This window comes from Carassius auratus, chromosome 14 (assembly GCF_003368295.1).
Source record: "Carassius auratus strain Wakin chromosome 14, ASM336829v1, whole genome shotgun sequence".
Classification (NCBI taxonomy): Eukaryota; Metazoa; Chordata; class Actinopteri; order Cypriniformes; family Cyprinidae; genus Carassius; species Carassius auratus.
This window is the reverse complement of record NC_039256.1, coordinates 3,299,804-3,321,072: the sequence shown is the minus strand read 5'-3', so window position 1 is coordinate 3,321,072 and position 21,269 is coordinate 3,299,804. Positions and strand designations below refer to the sequence as shown.

The 21,269-nt window shown below is 40.5% G+C and overlaps 1 protein-coding gene across 1 annotated transcript in view; it reads left to right on the top strand.

The window, feature by feature from the left end:
* The window catches only part of LOC113113440 (X-linked interleukin-1 receptor accessory protein-like 2), a 188,188-nt gene that overhangs the window by 86,207 nt on the left and 80,712 nt on the right, over positions 1-21,269 (top strand). Inside the window, exon 3 of the mRNA XM_026279625.1 lies at positions 19,202-19,475. Coding sequence (XP_026135410.1) covers positions 19,202-19,475 — 274 coding nt within the window. The remainder of the gene's footprint in view (positions 1-19,201; positions 19,476-21,269) is intronic.

Below are 21,269 nucleotides of genomic sequence, written 5' to 3'. Positions count from 1 at the left end.
CCAGGCCTTTTACTCCTATCATGCAGCATGTGGACAAAACAGCTAAGTCGTGCTAGTAGTAAAGCGAAGTTATTGAAAGATTAGAAAAGCAAGGTTTTTTTTTTTTTTTTTTTATGCTGAAATTGCATGCACAGATGAATCATTCATCCAGAGCGAGACCATGAAGGTATTATTAAGGAGCTAATTTACAGGTAGCTGTTGTTCCATATAAGAACCATTCACTGCTGTTCTGACCAAGTTTTCAATTTCCTAAAATGAATCTAATTTATAATTCCCCAGTGCTAGCTGAAGAGACGTTTCAGTTTTTTTGTTGGTTTGTTTTTGTCAGTGAAGTGTTTGATTACTTTAGGTTCAGAGGAATGTTCTTGTAAGTGATGTAATTGTGTCTGTGTCAGGACAGGCAGTGTTTGGCAGTCGTGTGTGTGCTGAGGCTTCACTTACAGCGCTGTAAAGTCCTTCTCACCATAATGAGTGTCATTCATATCAGGCCTGCGAGGGACAGAACTGCCAACCGCAGACAGCATTTCTCTGCAGTCACAGGTGCAGATAATGTGAGCGGCCGGCGTTACTTCAGCCCTGCTCGTGTCAGAGCTGTCAGGGTGTTGTGGAGCGGAGGAGGCCGGCGTCACAGGAGGTGTCAGCGCTGAGCTGGACGTGTGCTGCTTATGAGGAGCTGGAAACACTCCATCTGTTTCCTCTCAGAGCTTCTCCGGTGCTTCTCTGTGTCCTTCCTCTACTCCTGCGTTTGGGCCGGTCTGTCTTTCTGTCCTGACTCTATGGTCTTGTATTTCTCCATATGCTCTCTCTGTGTCTCCAATTTCCTGTGAAGCTACTGTAGATCACTTTCTAGATTTTGATGGGATTTCTGGCTGTGTTCTGAGGTCCTGGGCTGATCTTCAATCTTGAATGAGTCCATTGCTACCTCGGTGGTTCCCACCTCCTTTAACCTGTTAATGTGCACCTGGACGCCGGCATACTGAACTCTCTTTATTTGCATGTGTCAGTGTTTACGAATAGATTAAATGAAATGGGACAAATTTAATCTTGACAATCTATATATCATTATAAAGATCTAAGCCTCAAGCATCGACGACAGATCGCTGTTTTTCAATGGAACGCTTATAAAGACTGTATTTGCTACATTTGTGTAAGCAGTACACATAAAACATAAGCAATGAAAATGCTGTACATACCAGATCCGTCGTAATAACGAGTCATAAACACATCCACAGCTGTAAATCCCGGTTTAGTTAGAAAGGTAAGGGTCCACTGAACAACATCTCATGAAGCACGTTTAGTCCAACGAAGCAATAACGGTGTAATATGGATCATAATTCCTTTGTTTACGTCTCAGTTCTTCAGCGACAGAACTGTTTGCGTCCGTTATGGAATAACTCACGGCCGGAAACTGCGTCTTGGTAGTCAAAAAACGGTATGGTTTTGCAGGTTAAAGTGTCACAAACAGAATGAAGCAATCCACAAAAAAGTGAAGGATAGGCGAAAGATTGTTTATTTGAATTCTGTCGCTTTTATGTTGAATGTGAATGTATCTGCATGATTACCATCTGTTTGAGTGCAAATCAGCCCAAATCAGCTCGCTATTACTGTATGATCACGGCTATCAAAGTGAATGCGTCTATATGAATAGTGTGATTATTGACTTTATGGTGTATTTATATGATTACCATCTCTATAACTGGCCATTGGCACGTCAACATGTGATAATTGACTATATGAACAGAATTGATTGTAAATGCTGTATTTCTAGCAATCTCAGAATATTCTGTAATTGGCATACAAATTTAAATCTTTTTAAATTTTCTTATTTATTTTTCTTACTCAAATTATTATTATTATTGTATTTTTCTAGTGCTCAAATAAATCACTTGTATGATGTCTAAGTTTCTGTATATTGTTTTATAAGTGAAAAACTATGCAGTGATATGTTTACTGACTAAATAGTTTGTAGAACCCTTCAATACAGTTGGTAAATATATATTTATTTTTTATTTTTGGGGGCTAGTTGATATGGTTTTATCAACTCTGGTTGATAAAAAGTAACGCTCAAAGGGTCTTCTTTCCAAAGACACCAGAATTATGTGTGTAACACACTGAAGTAAGGAACTGTCCCATAATGGCCCCCTGGTTAACAGGTTAGAAAAATCTATCAACATCCCTGTGCCAAAGAACAATAAACCCTCTTTTCTGACTGTCGTCCAGTTGCCCTAACATCAATCATGAAGGTCTTTGAGGGACTGGTAAAGAACTACATTTTTTCCTCTATCCCGCATATTTTAGACTTCTTTAGACCTCTTCAGTTTCCCTATCGCACCAATAGATCCACTGAAGATGCCATCTCTCATATCTTTTCACATGCACATTGATTGATAGCAACAATGGGAACTATGTACGGCTGCTATTTTTTGACTATACCTCAGCTTTCAATAATATAGTCCCCATAAAGCTAGCTTCTAAACTCATAGACCTTGGTCTAAACTCTTCACTCTGTGACTGGATTCAAGACTTCCTCTCCGGCAGACCTCAAGTGGTGAAAGTAGGCCAGTACACCTCCAGCTCCATCACCCTGAAGATAGGAGTCCCACAGGGCTGTGTCCTGAGTCCCCTGCTCTACTCTCTTTACACACATGACTGCGTGTCTTCCCACAGCTCCACATCCATTATCAAATTTGCTGATGATACTGTGGTTCTGGCCCTCATTCACAACAATAATGAGACCGCATACTTGGATGAGGTAGAGAAATTAACATCATGGTGCCAGGACAACTGTCTCTCTCTGAATGTGAGCAAAACTAAAGAACTGATTGTGGACTTCAGGAAGAGACTGCAGCAGCCCTATACTCCTCTTATGATCAGCGGGACACCTGTGGAGAGGGTGAGCAGCTTCAAGTACCTTGGTGTAAACATCTCAGAGGACCTGACTTGGACTACTCACATCCAAACACAGGTTAATAAAGCCAGGCAAAGACTGTACCATCTTTGACAGCTGAGGAAATCCAGGGTCTCACCAGCAATCCTGAAAACTTTCTATTCTGGGGCTATAGAAAGTGTATTGACTCAGTGCATCTCAGTGTGGTATGGGAACAGCTCCAGTCAAGACTGCAAAGCCCTGCAGAGAGATGTGCGCTTAGCTGAGCGCATCTCAGGGTCTGCTCTCCCCTCTCTGCAGGACATCTACCTCAAACGCTGCAAAAGCAGAGCTGCTAAAATCATCAAGGACTCCACCCACCCCAGTAATCATATTTTCACTTTGCTGCCATCTGGTAAGCGCTTCCGTAGCCTGATGGCAAAAACTGAGAGACTCAGGAGGAGTTTCTTCCCCCAGGCCATCAGGCTCCTAAACTCTAAACCAGGTTCTTAACATCAACACACCTCCACTTAATAATCAGTCATATATTCATCATTCTCTACCTCAAATTGACAGTGTCACAACCTGTTTGCACATTCATCTCTCGTACATTCCTGTGTATCTTAATATTTAAGACTGCAGTATACTTTAATGCACATTTTATTTTATATTCTATATTTAATTCTACAGTATAGATTTTATTTTATATTTTATTCTTTTTAATTCTTTTTATTGTTTATTTTATTTTTTCATACCTATAATTATGTATATTTTCCTCTGTGTTGTATTCGGACCTGACTCACCTTTCACTGCTGTATATATATGATCTATACAGTCGTGTATGTGACCAATCAAAATCCATATGATTGCTTTTTGTGAGGGACCGACCCGAATTCAAACCTCGTCCCCATCCTAAGCAGCCACTACAATTGTCAAATATTGTGCTTGTTATAAATTCAAAATTTGCCTACAACAAAAGATTTACATTAGTGACACAACATGCTCATTGGCTATTGGATGCTTCATCACTGCTTGGGACATGCAGTGTTTTGGGTGACGTAGATGTTTGATGATGGACATAATTTAGACATAACTAAAAATGATTTCTTACACTCTCTGTAGAACTAGTCATGTTTAAGTTCAAATTAGGGGGTATGAAATGTATGAAATAGTGTACACCTTTTATTTATACTTTAAATAGCCAGGAGATTCCCACTGAGACTTCACAGTCTATTCTTCCAGGAAGACCTGGTCAGGACGGCAGCACATACAGTTACACACAGAACCAATACAAAACAAGATACTCAAAACAACTGATAAAAGTAAGATCAAGGGAACATAAAAAAAAAAAAACACTTAAAAGTAATCCAACATGGCTGTGTGTGCTCACATCTGAACTAAGGACATTCCAGTCACATATTACACATGAACACTTCAATAAGCAGACAGAACACATTTAAAAGTGTCTATGGGTCTGTGTTTAAGCTACTTTTGACCTGATTACAGGAACTAAGTTTAGCGATTGCTGTGGTTTATGTAATGAAGTGACTGGAATGCGTTTGGAGAGTATTTTGCAAAAGCAAGAGCTGCACTATAGTCATGCTACAGGAAGGACTTATTACATATATTTGTGTTTTGTTTTTTATTAAGCACTCCAGTATGCTTGTCAATTATAGTTTTTTTCGCATTGTGACCGTAGTCTTGCCCTGATGAGACACAGCTCCTCGGAGCAATGTCTGGAAACACAGTCATTACACTCCTGACAGCACATCACGTCACACTCCTGCTCAGACATGTGCTTCAGCACTGCCATTCACTGCTAAACTAACTCAACCGCTTGATCCGCTTTCAGAGGCGTTTGGAAACTGTTGATGGACACGGCTGCTGTTTGACACGGCTAGCGTCATGATGTAGTTTTGTGGTGGATATGTTGAAGGCAGCACTGCCTAAACTGGCACTGCAATGTTAAACTGTCCTTGAATTGTGAGGTCTGGTGTGTGTGAAAGGGTGTCTGGCACAGGTGCTGGATCCGGCTCGAAGAAAATCACCTGTCTCCAGAGAAGCACCGAACTAATGAGCATGTGGAAGACTGGTGCCACAAATATCCACATAATCCAGCTAACAGGAGCCAAAGCCAAAGCTTCTGCCCAATGCTGCACATGAATATGACCAACACTCCCTCGCCCTTAAACATGGGAGACACAACAGAGCGGCCCTTCACCAAAGACAATATATCAGGAAAACATGCACTTCACAAGTGTTGTAGTAATCAAGACCGCTCTCAGAACCAGTTTCTGAAGGTCTTGGGCTCGACCTGGTCTCAGACTAAGAGGACTCAGGATTTTGTTTCATATAACTAAATTTCAGATGCGGTGTCTGATTTATTTACAGTATAACCATCAGTTATTTGACTGGATGTAAAACATAATGAAAGAACTAAATAAATAACAAAAAGAAATACTTGGACTTCAAGGCCCCACTACAGTATCGTCCACAACAACACTTCAAGGCCTCCTCCACTCACCCAAAATATTTAGAATCATATCATGACTACAAAGATGTAAAAATAAACAAATATTGAGAAATATCTTCAATGTTTGTTGCTTGAGTTTATTTTAATGCTTCTGTTGTTTTAAACAAATTAAAATAAGTCATCTTAAAGGGTTATTTTAGCCCCGGCCCCCGGCTGAGAAGCACTGATTCTACTCAGAAATGAACGAGGGATTAGATGTGGATGTTTCAGATGAATTTATTGTTTCCTAACACACACTGTGTCCTTCATGAGTCGGTGTGTTTGAGCGCTGCTGGCAGGTTTAAGTGACGGGGTCAGACGCAGGACTCAGTCGTGAAGCAGCAGGACTCAAGGTGACTCCACTCTCACATCACTGCCAAACACCAGCTCACACACACACACACACACACTCCTGATTAACACTGTTCCATGTCCTTCCTCATTAGACTGTCGTCGATCCCATGATTGTAATCAGAGTCTGGCAGTATGTTGAGTGTAATCACTCAATGGATATGATAATGATTTCATTCGGTTTGCTGTCATTACGAGTGCTTTATTCTGTTCATTTCCAGTGTTTCTATCGCTTTAACCAATTCTGTCATTATTACTGATGTCTCTGACACACTGATTATACATGAAGTCTTCAGAGATGTGAGGTAAAGGTGTGATGTGAGGCGATGTGTAATGCCTCGCTCACTCTACAGTGTGCACTCGGGACTCAGGAAGTGGCTGCTTGAAACACACTCAGCAAAGGGAGCAATGAAAGATGACATTATTTCTTCTTTTACATGTTACCATAACAACAGCACATTAGCTGTTCTTAATGACTTATCTAATGCTGTGACATTTTTCAGTTTCTATGCTAACATAACCAAACAGCTTGAATTCTTCTGACGTATTTGCGTAACTCAAACTCTCCCACCACCAGGCTTTCAGATGATTCCCAAGGACTCCACATGCAGGGTCACATGACTGTAACGGGTAAAGTGACTTCCTTGAGCTCGGACCATTGCATGGAATTGTTTTGACCCTTTGTGTGGCGTCACGTCCTGTAGAGCATGAGCTCACTTGAGATTCATCTGTGACTCACACACAATAATACGGTCCTTTGCTGTAAAGCTCTGGAAATGCAGCACAGAAGTCATTTTGTATAGTAGTTCGGAACCAAAACACACAGAATGAACTCAATCAAACCAGTGGGGGCACGGGGAAGCAGTCGAGAGTGTGAAAGCACCCTAAGATGAGTGAACGCTCTTTTACTCCATATTCATTTCTGAATGAGCAACCATAAATACGTTTTAAACTAAGTGGCATGTTTAACAGTGAGAGACACTAAGCATATATGCAGTAGTGTTAACACATCCGTGTCTATACAGCTGTGGAAGCAGACACTCTAGCGAGTGTAATCATTACGGGCATGAGAACAGGGTAAAGTGAAATAAGCATTCACGTATGGATATTTACTGGGGTTCTGCGTGACCTCAGTATTAGCTTTTTATTTCTAAGCTCGATGTTTTCAAGAGCTGAGCTAAGCCTGCGGATGATTTCAGCTGCACACAGTGTCAGAGACACGCTCTTTCATCACTCCGGATGACTTTACTATACAGATAAGGGTATAAAGGTCATGTCAATGACAGTTATCAAATTACTTAAATGATGAATTTTTGTTTCAGGTGGTTGCTGGGATTTATCAACTCATCAGCTTGTAGTTTATATCCATTTGTTAATTGCACACCCTAACTTCAGCAGGATAGCCCAGGCACACATAGATAGTAATACACGCGGATCACATGGTTCTCTGGAGCAGCAGCAGTACATAAGCCTTGGTGAAAGATCTGCATGTTTAATATTTTAACACTCAGCAGCATGCATTTATTGGCTGTATTCTCCATTTCTGTGTTTGCTGTTTTTTTTTTTTTGGGGGGGGGGGTTATCTCATAAATGTTATATGTGCAGCTGCAGTGTTTCTTACATGCTCACAGCAGCAGCATGTCTGTGGATGAACTAGCAGTAGCAAATCTGTTCTGCCAAGACTAAACACATTAACTCAGTCATGTACGCAACGGTGAGCGTACGTGGAGTAGGGGATCCAAATGCAAGCTTCATTAAAGAGCGTAGTCAAGACAGAGTCAAAACACCAGCAAACAATAATACCCAAGACGAGACAAAAGAGAAATCCAGAAAACAGGCAATGGTCAGGACAGGCAGCAAGCAAGACTCAGCAACGAGTGTGTGAAAGTGTTAGTCCTCCTGGGGAGACAGGTGTGCCAGTAATCAGTTCCAGGGCAGAGGATTGTGGGAAATGGAGTCCGGGGTGAATCTGTGATGGAGACCTCTGGTGGTAAATGGGAGGAACAGCAGGGACCGGGTACATGTTCTCAAGAGAGATATGAAAGAAATACCTTCATAATTTAGATGTTATCAGTACAGTTTTTTTATATATAAAATGAGTTGTTACTGTACATGGATATTGTTCTGAGGTATTTTCAGGCTGTCATTGCAGATAATGGAGTTAATATACGGCAGCATCAGTCATAAACTCTGGGGCCTGTTTGCTTTGACAGAGATGCAGTGAAATCACACCATGACCAGACAGATATTAATACACCTCTATCCTTCAACTCTTTATATACACCATGTCAAAATCATTTCAAATAGATGAAGACTTCTGCAAACAGCATGACAAATGATTTCATATTACAGCATTTTTGAAGCAAGTCTAAAACACACACACACACACACACACACACACACACACACACAGAGATAAATATATAATAATAGTAATAGTAATAGTAATAATAATAAATTAAATTAAATTTGATGATTAATATTTTTGAGCAGTTTTTTCGATTACTAGTTAGGGAAGAGACCAGACATGGTATTCAGAAATCTGTATTTAACAGTAGCACAAACAGAAAAGAAATAAGCCTATAGCATATGTACTTTAATAAATAGTTTGGTCCTTCAGTTTTGTGTTGTAAACTGTCTGACCAGTATTACAGGTTCAGCCAACATGGCAAACACCTCAAAGCCTGTGACCAACAGGGTCCAGGTGGACCGAAGCCGGATCAGGTCACCTTAAAAACAGCTTCACATAACCAAAGCTAAGGTCACTGCAAGAACACTTGACCGAAACACAGCTCCACGAAGAGCCGGACTGCACTCTACAGACCTCACAAACAGCTCCTTTGGATCTGTGTCATGTATATTTTAATTTATGCACTTAAAATATGTCTTTGTATTAATGTGTACTATAAAGATTGAATATACATGTGACTGAAAAACACACGCAGCAGTGCTGCTTTCTGTGGGATGTCCAGTCAGATGTCTATTATCTAAATTGCATTGGTTTATTAAGGGTTGGTGATTTTTTTTTTTTTTTTTTTTTGGTGAGACAGAATGAGTTTTCTAGGGCCCAGTGATTTCTGTGATCAAAGAATCCAGTCACATCATATACACACAGAAAACTAAAGGTCTTCACTGCAACCTGTCAAAATAAAAGTTTGGTTTAACTTGAAGAAACTGTGACATAAATATATTAGTTAATGTAATTATAGTACTACTACTACTAATAAAAATATTATTACAATATTATTTTAAGGAATATATACCAAAATTAATTTAGCGGAATAATGTAAATACACAACACAGTATTTCTGAAAAGGAAATAAAATAATAATAAATGATCTTGTATAAAATCAATTAATCACATGTGCTTTTTATTATTAAAATTTGATGAAAACATTAAAATGGAATCTAGAAAATCAATGTAAAACGGAATTTGGTAAAAAATAAATGAAATAATCTTTTTTTTTAATAAACCTTCACGATCATAGGGTTAAGAGGAACATGTAGATATAGTGTATACTATGTGATATTTTGCATAAATAAAAGTCTATAAAGAACTTAGTCTTATATATTTTCATATGTTAGAAGTAAGTCAGAAGCACATATAGGACAATAATTGAAATCCCTATATATTATTTTTATATTGTTTTTAAATATGGGTTATTTTAGACAAATATAAAACAGCCATGTAAGTTGTCTCTGTTAATATATCCTTTTTTTTAGTTACATAACCCAGACTCACTCACATGTGTGTTTCCTTTATATTTACATATTATGTCACTATATTTGGCACACGCCTATAGAACCTTAAATTCTATTCCTCACATCCTGTACTGTAGGATCTGGTTCAGGAGAGATAGATGAACACCTCCGTGCTGGATCAGAGGAGCGCGGATGACTACAGACAGCACATCAGAGTTTACACATCAATCTGACTGTAATCTCTGAATATCAACCCGTTTCTCCTCTTTAACTCGTAACTTTTTCACATGCTCTCAACCTACTCATTAAACTTAGTTCAATGTCATATAGAAATGAATAGAGCAACACAACCCCACAGTGTTCACATATTCCTAAGTTAAATGTCACATATCACAGTGTTGATTCTGCACAGGGCAGAGCTTCCTTGCTAAGGCTCTGGATGTGTAATATTTCAGTGTTTCCTGTGGTGTGATTGGCTGTCAGAAGCAAATGTCACACTGGTTCAGAGAAGGAAGACACAGTGACCAGGAAGCAGGATCAACATGACAACGAGCTGTGAGCAAGTTCATTAAATCTCGTGTGTCTCAGACACTTCAGCACATTAATGATCCATCTACTGTATCTCCTCTGTTCCAACACTCAAGAGCACACATACAGTAGAGAAGAGGAGCGGACAAGAACAAGAAAACTCAGCTCGGCCTGATTATATTCTGAGCTTTGTTTAACTGTATGTTTCTGTGTTTTGGTCAGTCAGCCGTCTGTATGTGTTTTATGAGCCTGTGGCACGGAGACGTTTGTCATGTCTTCCTCTTTGTTCACCTCATATGCTCTTTTTCATTTTAATGCTCCTGTATTTGATTTGTCCTCTTCTCTGTCTATATCTCCCAGAGACGGTCTCTCTCTTTCTGAGTTATAGCGGCTCGTGCTGTTCAATGCATCACTTCCTCTCTGTTGTGGGTCTCAAAGTTAAACTGTTGCACTCATAAGTGTGTGGTTTTGTACAAGCATACAGTAAAACCTGAAGCTCACTTCTTCATTCACGTCTTAGCTTTGCTTTCAGGTTCAAGTTGAATCCCTGAGCTCCAGTCTAGTTAAACCTGAGCTAAAGTCGAGTCAAGATTCTCTGTATAACACTGTTCATATCATTTCAAAGCAGCTTCACAGAAAATCATGATGTTAATGTCTATAATATCAAAATATTTTCATTATATTATTTTCAAATATTTTGCAGAAACAGAGAAACAAACAGAGACATCATTAGCATAGCTGCTGATCCAACAAAGTTAAATGAATTAGTTTAACCCAAGCTAAAGAATAAAAATGCACATTTGATCAGATGCAACTACACTCACAATTTAAGAGATACTTTACTCGAATGCTTGGCGAAAGAGATGTTTTTAATCTAGATTTAAACAGAGAGAGTGTGTCTGAACCCCGAACATTATCATGAAGGCTATTCCAGAGTTTGGGAGCCAAATGTGAGAAAGCTCCTCCTCCTTTAGTGGACTTTGCTATCCTAGGAACTACCAAACATTTTTCTTTTAAACTTTTTATTTATCAGAGAATCCTGAAACATATCACAGGTCCCAATAATAAATATTAAGCAGCACAACGGTTTCCAACATCGATTATGAATTATCGTATTAGAATGATTTCTGATGGATCATGTGATACTGAGCATTCACCTTTGCTTTACAGGAATAAATTACATTTTAAAATATATTAAAAAAAGCTTTTATTTTAATTTACAATAATATTTCCAATATGATTTTGTACAATAATATTCAGTATTAATAATAATACTGAATATGGCAGTGTATTATACTGTAAAAATGATTTCTCAGGTAACATTAAAAAAGGCCATCATTTAGTTACATCAAGGGTCAAATCAAATATAAATAGCACATTACAGTTCAAAATGACATTCTTCTTTGCGTACGTGCTGTACAGGTCTGGTATCAAGAAGTTTTTGCTCAGGAGGCCAAAATGTCCACCCAATTGAGGAAAGTTTTGCTTAGCAAGTAAAAGAAAAGGAGGGATTGTTGACCAGTCTTGTAATCTGTCTGTAATGAGATCTGCTGCGTGTCTGTGTAACCACACTTCTACTGCTTGATGCATTATTTATTCACTCAATCATAAGTGTTGATCACATCACGCTGTGGATACTGATTTAACTGATTGGTCCAGTGGCTGAATCATGACACTGTGACTGGGTTTAAGTGAGTAATAATTGCAAAGGCATACATGCATTTGTTATTTCAGATTGCCTCATAACACAAACATATGGTTTCAATTAAAAATTCATCTCTGAAAACAGCATGGGGATTACATATTACTGAAGGCCAGATGGTCTTTAAGTTACCTTCGTGAATATGCAGGACAATATGTGTATAACATCTTTAGTATGCAATCTAAATATTGGCAGGATTAAGTGTTATGTTCTCCTGTAAGAAATATGACCTGACGGTCAGTATTAAGACATCGCCAGAGTCTAAACTAAAACTGAACTACATCTCCAGATATGGTCCATGTGAATCACAGCTATCTAACATATGTAAAACAACTGTTAAACAGTTAATGTTGCCCAGTGCTCACTCAAACACCTGTGCTTGTGTAAGTGCATCTGAGCTTCGGTGGTTAACACCTATTACCAAATAAAATAGAAATAAAAATAGCTCTAAAATGAGGCTTTGGTCTGTTCTGTCGCTGCGCCTCAAGCGATGACACCAGTTAAGATCACACTTAAGAGAAGATTATGATCAGCTCCTGTTAAACACAATAAAACCAAAGCTGGATAGTGCTCACTGGGCATTACCACAGAGGGCCCTATCTTGCACCCAGCGCAATTGACTTTGTACACCGACGCATGTGTCATTCCTATTTTGCACCCGCGCAAAGCGCGCTTTTCCCTCCACAGAAGCACGTCGCTAAACTAGCGAACTTGCGCTCCCTGTTCAGCGCAAAAAAGGAGGCGTGTTCCGGCGCAAACAATCCCTGGTGCTATTTTGCTGTTCCATTAAACAATTGCGCCACTGACCAGAAAAAACCTAGTCTAAAGTCAGTGGCGCGTTGCGCGTTGTTCATTATGCTATTTTAAGGGCGCATGCTTGACCATAATGTATAGCGTGCACAACGCGCATACACTTTGCTCATGTAATCTACACAGATGCAACAGTTATTTTTGCAAATCATAAATTGTTACACTAAAAAAATATTAACACATGAGATGACGGAAATCATTGTGGTGTGCCACGAAGATGTGAACAAAATAGGCATAAATCTAGCTTACAAATTATTCAGGCTAATTATTCTCCCATCCCCATACAACACAACTTCTCTGTCTTTCACTGCTCTTACAAGAACATCAGTCTCCTCGGCTGTGAACCGCTCCTGGCGTGCGCCTGGTAAATACGCCATAATAATAGCAATCCATAATGGAACTTGCGCACCTGCTTTTAAAGGGAATGTTGGATGACGCTCTGATTGGTTTATTTCACGTTACGCCCAAACCACACCTATGAATAATGAAGCTGCTTCAGACCAACCCACTTTAGATTTGCGCCGGGCGCAAGAGCCATTTATCCAGCCGGGAAAATAGCAACAGCGCCGAGACCCGCCCACAAACTTACTTGTGCTTCGCGCTTTGACACTTGCGTTTCAGATCGTTAAAATAGGGCCCAGAGTAGACACTGAGAGACACAAAGGTTCGATTCGTAGCTGCACATACATTGAATGAATATGGGAGTGACTTTTGATCAAACGTGAATCTAGTGGATTATTCCAGCAGCAAGATCCGAGGTGAATTGAATTTACTAAATTAAATTTGATTAAATAATAAAATGTGCAGCTGGTGAGAGCAAGAAAATATGGAAAACACTAAATGAAATAATGTGTAGAAGACGGTATGTGGAACATGAAGGACAGTTTATCACTAAACCTAAACACTTAAAATAACAAAATGAATAATTTACGATCTAACGTGTATGGCAATGATCAGACTGTTGATCAAACTATAGTAGAACAGAGGATGCTTTCAATCCCATATCATACATCTTGTGGAGTGGATCATTTAGGTGCTAAATTGCTAAAAATGGTGGCTAGTCAGCTTTCTCAAACAATCTGTCATATTTTAATAAATGTTTGATTAGTGGTAAATATCCAAATCTTTGGAGAAGAATGTCTCAGGTTACATGTGTAAGCATGGTTCCTCAAGGGAACGAGACACTGCGTCAGAATGCTTTGGGAACGCCCTCCATGTGACCGGCTCTGAGTCACAGGTGTAATAAGTGCAATGGAAAGGAGAGACGTCATAGGGAGGTGACATCATCGACCAGGAAACTTAAAAGCACGTGCGGTGGATCCGGCATCAGCTTCTAGGAATGAAGCTAGAGCTGGCAGGGATTCGGGAAGTATGGCACCAAGACAAAGCATCTCCTTCCCTCGAGGAGCCATGGTTATCTAGACATTCCTCTTCAGGAGCTTGAGCTGCACCGAAGCACTCTGGGAACGAGATGCCCATGCCGCCAGACTTGCAAAAACCTGTGGAAGAGCACAACTAAGGCAAGTGAAAGGGGAGCCAGGAGTGGCTAAAAGTAGGCTGTCCCAAAGGCCAACTTCTGGAGGAGTGAGCCTTGACCCCCAAAGAAGAGGGGAGATCAGAGGACTCGAGGCCATGGAATAGCATCCTGATCCACCACTTAACATAAGCTTCTCTGGCCGGAGCACTGCGGAGGAAACATGTAAGACGAACATTCATGTAGTGTCTTTCCACTAAATGGCCACGAGAGAGGTGTGGTAGGTCCTCTAGGGTGGAGTGGATCAAACCTGTGGATAGACAGGTCTACAGGAACTCCAGAACTGTACCAAACGGGCAGTTAGCTGGGTTGAGCTGGCGGTCTCCACACCAAGAAGTAGAGTTTCCTCATAGAGGGACTTCTGGATGGAGGACGGTCTCTACAACCTCGTTTGCGAGACATGAATCTATGAGTTGTGCCTCCTCAGAGACCACATCCACAGCTTCCACAGCTGGTGCGCCGTCCACCTGTGAGAGGAGATCTCTCCTGATGGGATCCTCCTGTGGAGCACTGTAAAAGAGAGAAATCAGGCTTAAATACCACACCCAGCTGGCCTGGATCACGGTCGATTCCCACACCATGCTCAGAAACTGGAGAAAGTCTGTACTGGAGAAAGCACACTTTTCCTTGCATTAAGTCTTAACCCCAGCTCTTCTGTGTGAGCAAGAACGACATCTCAATGTCAAACCGCCATCTGCTCTGATTGAGCTAATGTCAACCAATCGATGAAGTGGTTGAGTCGTGAAAGTGTGGGGTGAGAGTGCAAGGCCAAAAGAAGAACTGGTATTGGTAGGCTTTTGTCCCCGGAAGCAAACCTCAGGAACTTCCTATGATGAGGAAGGATGGAGACATGTGCATCTTTTAGATCGTTCCTGACACACCAGTCCTCATACTTGGTCTGAGACACAACCTGTTTGAGTTCAAGCATGCTGAACTCCAGTCCCCTGACTGAGCGGTTCAAAAACAGAGATCTAAACTAGGACACACCCATCATCCGGAGGAACCACCTCCGTCCTCAGAGAGGGTCTACTTCTGCTCCGTTACCAGAGCCTGCTCGGGGCACACCAGGGTGTGAAAGGCCTCATTGAATTGATACTTTTTTTATCCGACCAAAATAATGAAACCATCCACGATCGATTAATTAGTGTTAAATCTCCCCTCGCCCTGCATGTTTCGTGTCTGCTCGTTCCGTGTGCACGATAACTGTCTCCTTCTGCTGACGTTCCCATATATATATATATATATATATATATATATATATATATGTAACAATGTTTGTTATGTAAGAAGGAAGACGGCAGGGTCGGCTGTGACTACTGACTGTTTATTTGTAATTTTCAAACAAAAAGTGGGCAAAACATGCACCAACAAAAGGCAAAACAATCAAGATAAATTCAGTCCACAGGTAGCAGCCAGCAGTCCTTCTCTCTCTCCCGCTCCTGTTTCTTCTGATGTTTTATACTCTCTCCACCCCAATCACTGCAACAAGAGACAGGTGTTCGTTATTTGCGCTTAACCCAATCACCGCGCATATATATATATATATACTAAAATAAAAAAACTGCGCTGCACGTTGCAGGGTCACAAGGCAGCGATGAAGCACATTCTACAAGCTCAACAGCGCTTCAGACTTCTTCAAAGTGATTCTCAATCAATAGTGCACATTTAAAAAAAGTGATTGCTTATGAACTCGAGTTGATGAATTATAACAAAGTCTATTTCATGAACATGTAATATTTTTAAGACTGTTGTAAGAATGCATATTTTCTCTCGCATCTGAAGGATCAGATTGCAATAATACAGATATTTCAAAATAAGAGTCCCCTTGTATTTCAGGCTTGTTCAGAATTAAAAGTCACACGCTTGTTTGTTTTTCTGAGCATTATTGGTATTTAGCTTACACAATTAATTGTATTTAATTTAAATTCCATTTCATTCATAGTAAACAATTTTAGTTTCTGGCTACAGGGGAAAAAAGTCTAAGAACATTATTTGACACAAATTATTCAATATATGGATTTTACTAGCATCAGTAAAATCTGTGTCCCATTCACTGAGAGAGGCACAATATGACAAAATAAGGAGAACGCTACCATTTAAATGCTGTAATTTTGCATAATTTACAATGCATATAATAATGCATTATATTAGCCTGTAATTAAATGTAATAGTAGCCTACGTAATTAAAATGAATTTCAATAAATCAAAATATTGTTAAATATCATACAATATTTGTTATTTGTCACATGTAGATCAATTTTGAGGATTTTCCACCCGGATACCACCGCGAGTATATTTCAAACCTGTGGGAAGAACTGCATGTGTTTCAAAGAACATGTGAAGATATGCTAAAATACAGTATGTGTTATGTGATTCTACTGCTAAAGTGTGTAGGTGTAGTTTTAATGATCGGTGTAATTTACTTTTTCTTCTTGTTTTAAATATTTGTATGCTTTTTGCTATTTTGTACAGATTTGTGGACTCCAGGAAGATTAGCAACCACTTTGTGGAAGCTAGTGGGGATCCAAATCAACAATAAACACTAAGTGTGAGGGTGATACAGTACTACTGAATGAATGAACCCGTGTGACGTGGCTCATGGGTGAGCGGGAAAGCAAGCCCCCTCTGATCACGCAGAGAGGCAGAGCTTCAGTGCGGTTTCAGTGTCACTAAACGTTTCTGAGCTCACGGGACGCCTGCGCCTCGCTCAAACACATACAGTGTATGCTGCCAACTCTGGTTTTGTTTTACAGAAGAATTCACATTATAATCAACAGCTTTCAGAACTACAGAGGTCTCATGCCCAAACACACTCGTTGCTTTCTTATCAGATGACCTCATGACCTCACGCTTTCTAAAAACATCCCAACACACAGGAGACGAGCACAGATTCACCTCGCTCTGTTTAATGAGGAGTATCTTCTGAGCTCTGAACCAGTGTAGTGGCTCGGTGTTATAAACAGGTATACTAATCTTTGACCCGTTTCTCCTTGCCTTTAAGTCCTCTTCCATACTTGAAATGGTCCTTTCATTTGCAAGCTGGGTCTTCAGCCTCTTTAAGAGCAAGGATCTTTACAGTACATGTGGCTTAGGACGACCATGATCCATTCTCTGAAAACATTCATTATGCATGATGCTCATTTCTGAAACATACTGACAGTGGCTGTTTGTGAAGAACGTTTCAAATCAGGCTTCATTTTGTTGAGCATGCCACTATAAAAGGTAGCTGTCCACATAGACAGTAGCCGGCGAGGCAGCTCACTAGTGTTCACGGTGGATGAACCGGCCTGCGCTGGGTCAAAGCAGCTGCGCTGGGTCGATTCACATTAAATGGCCAGTGGTTGTGTCCCGCATACGGCCGTAACCCTCGCTGCATTTCCATATTGATTAGTCCTTGATAAGACGGCGGAGTGTAAGTCATCCAGGGAAACTGTTTCACCCCAGGCGTCCTCATCCATCTGGCCTCCATTTACACCTGTCTCAAAATACATGTCCACTACAAGCCATCCATTCACACTTTAGGAGAATTATAAACAAGCTATCAGACGTAAGTCAGCAGTGAAACTGCATATCAGCACAAAGCGTTCGGTGGGCTGCTGTTCTGATATTGACTTCTTGTACCCCTTCAGCCCTCAAAGCTGGAATTGCTGTGCTGCTTCCTAATAGAGCGAGCGAGCGAGCGCTGTAAGCAGGTCAGGCAGTTATTACTGCAGCAGACGCAGGGCCTCACCATGGATTTCACATTAGGAGCCAAAAATCATTTCAGAGCAAAGCAGTGAAGGAGGAATACAAAAAAAAAAAAAAAAAAAACGGTTCATCCAAAAATACAAATTCTGTCATTAACTATTTTTTGTCCTCATGCTGTTCCAAATCCACAGTCATTTTTCTCCCTAAACCTTCATGCGGTTGATTTTCATGCAGAAATGTCTTGATGCATAACATTAAACATTAGGGACGCTCGCTCTAAATGTGTCTTGTTTGGATTCCTTATCATGTGACGTGGCCTTTCACGACCCATCCGAGGTGTCTGTGATGCCGTGAGTAATATCTTGATCTTGAGGAAGTGTTTTGTTGAAAAGTTCACTAATGCCCTCTTGCTGTGCACGCGTGACGTCTGCTCTTTTCTGACCGGCCCAGTTCTCAGAGCCTGTTTTTCACAGTCCTCGGCCTCATCCATATTCCACAAACACTTAGGATTCAGAACAAAGCTCCGCTCAGGCGCTTACCGTGATGCGCTTTGCAATATAACACAAATTAGTGTGACAAGCAAGGCGTATCCTGTCCAATTACACCATAACGCTGCACTCAATAACCAATAAATTAATCATTCAAGACAAGCGCATTATCTGCAAAATGACTCGGGGCAACATATGGCTGCCTGTTTACGTAAGGTGTAACCTGTGAGCTCCACACGGTTCAGCTTCAGACGCGTGGCATGAAGCAGCAGAGCAAACTAATCCACTGTTCTCCTGCTCATGCAGTCTGTGATTTCAGCCCTCTCTTCCAGTCCAGCCATGTGTGATATCACTTTCTCCCTCCATCTTTCCTGCAGCTTCCAGTGCAGTGCCACAAAATTCATCAGGCCGAGCGTATATAACAGAAATCCCTGCCGTAAATGTGTGATTGTGACAGCGCTTGACATAAATCGGCTCTGGCAGCTTTTGAATGTGAGAGATATTTATGTGATGGGAGGCGGCGCAGTGATGAGTCAGTGTCCGCGCACAAACACCTCTGTAATTGCTCATAAATCCCAGCGTTCGCTGCTGATAGGTGGCCGTGACTTTGATGGGTTTCATCTTTCTATCAGTGTGAAATATTGGAGCGCGGTGAGTGTGCGGCGAGTGTCGGGAGAGAGAGGGAAATGGATTTGTTGCTCTTTGCAGATGGTTGTGTAGAGGCTTTGCTCACATTTCAGAGGTGGTTTCTCTCAGACGATTGCTTTATTAAAGTGGTTTATTATAATCTAATGATTATTTGGCCATTGTATATTATTTAATAGTGAATGAAATCCTTTCTGGATGAAAATATTCCAAAAAGGAGCATGTCTAGAGATCTGGGGAACCGTTGACTTTGAGAAGGCATCCGTTGGCATTGAGCGTATGTTTCAGACTCCAGATATCCATCCTTTTTCCCAATGAAGCACTCCATATTAAAGAATGAGGGTGTTAATGATGGATGTGTCTTCTCTCTCTGCAGTGGACGGCTGTATTGACTGGTCGGTGGATCTGAAGACGTACCGTGTGTTGGCCGGAGAGCCGCTGAGGGTGAAGTGTGCTCTCTTCTACAGCTACATTCGCACCAACTACAGCGTGGCCCAGAATGCCAAGCTGCGGCTCATCTGGTACAGGAACAAGGGCGACTCTGAGGAGCCCATCATCTTCGCGGGTCACCGGCTGAGTAAAGAGGGAGACTCCATCTGGTTCCGCTCCGCAGAGATGGAGGACAATGGATTTTACACTTGTGTGCTCAGGTGGGTCATTAGCGCTTCAAACTCAAATCAAGTGTGCAGTGAGAAACAGCCAGAAGATATCTGCAATCTCACACCGCTGATGTGAGCCACTGTTACCTTGCTCACTCAGTAGGGCATGATGCAGCAACATGAGCCCAACATCAGATTCAGTCGCAGCTGTTTCGAGTTTAATTCATCTGATTGTTTGTCTCTGGAAAAAAGTGATCTATGACACTGGATTATGTTCATTATCAAAGTTATTTTGTGTCTATTTATTAATGAGGCATTTGTGGATTAATGTTAAAGCTTTTAGATTTGAGGATTTTGGTTTTATTTTAAAGCAAAAAGATCAAATTAGGCCCTTGGGATAAGATGTGCCTCTAGTGTTATTTTTAATTATTCTAATTAATGGGGTAATTCTGTAATATTTCCATGAATTAGATGTACATATACACTTTTATTACAGACCGTTGGCTAATAGAAAATCATTTATACAATTTTTACAATTTAAATTAATATTGTTTCTATCATGACATGCCTTCAATTAAAATATGGGCAATTAAATATGTAAATATTCAGAGGCCTGTAAGTCATGGAATAAATGTAGCGTTCTCTTTACTGGGATTCTGCTGTGTCTGTCGTCGATTATTCACTTATTCATCTCATTTGTCAAAACACAATTTAATGTAGAATAGTTAATTTAGGGGGTATTTTAGTAGTGGTTTCTATTTCTTTGTTTCTTTCGAGATCTTTCTGTGAATCACAATTAGCAGCAGAGACAGTACTATAAATGTAGGCCAACTGGACAAAGACCATGGAGATACAGTGTGTGTGATGCTTTTTATTTATTTCCTTACAAAGTCATGATAGCAGGCAGTTTTTCTCTAGGTTCTACACACACTGTTGAGTCAAATGAGTGCTCCAGCTTCAGTCCTGTGTGTGCATTACAGAGTACTGTTTAAGAAGAAAGAGGCTATTTACATTGGCTTTACCAGGAACGCTGACTAGAGGAGAACTCCATGTATTGAAGAGTGCAGTTGCATTATTTTTCAGCTGTCAAAGAAAATGATGTTCAATCATGCGTTTACTCCGGGAACTATGTCTATATACAGTATCTTAAACTGTTCTGAGTGTATTGTGAGCTTGACAGCGTATTCAGCATAAACTTGGGTTTCTTCAGGCCAGTGCTGCTGATGTCACTGCATGAACCGCTGTCATGAACGTCTCTTCACAGCTGCGCTCAGCACCGAACACAGCCACGCCGTGGGTGAAGCTACTCTGATGTCTTCATGTGCTTCTGTGAAGTTAATACAATTTGGTTTCAATTTAAATCTAGCTCTGGGGTTTAATCTGACTCTGGTTTCAGATGATTATCCAATTTAAACTGAGATCTTACTTCTGTTTTGTAATTTATATGTTATTTGATTATACAAGGTATTCCTATACTTTTCAATTATTTGTGGATTAGGGAGCCGATGTCATGCTGACCCGGTCGTGGATCTGATGGACATAAAATCGTTTGCAGGGTTGACTAATACCATTACATTTGTCTGCTGCCTGTTTGCTCATAACAACACTTTCTTCAGGCTTGAATAAATTAAACCACATCTGATATCTGAACCGATCTAAAAACACTAGGCGTCACACACCTGCTGACCTGTTAATGGCTACTATCACGAAACTGGTCAGTTCTCACCCTAGACTACATTTCCACAAGCACTGTACATGGAAATAATCACACACACCCTTGTTCTCCATTAGGAGCACTATAAAGGTTGCTCTCTCACTCACTGCAAATTATTGATTTCTACAGCT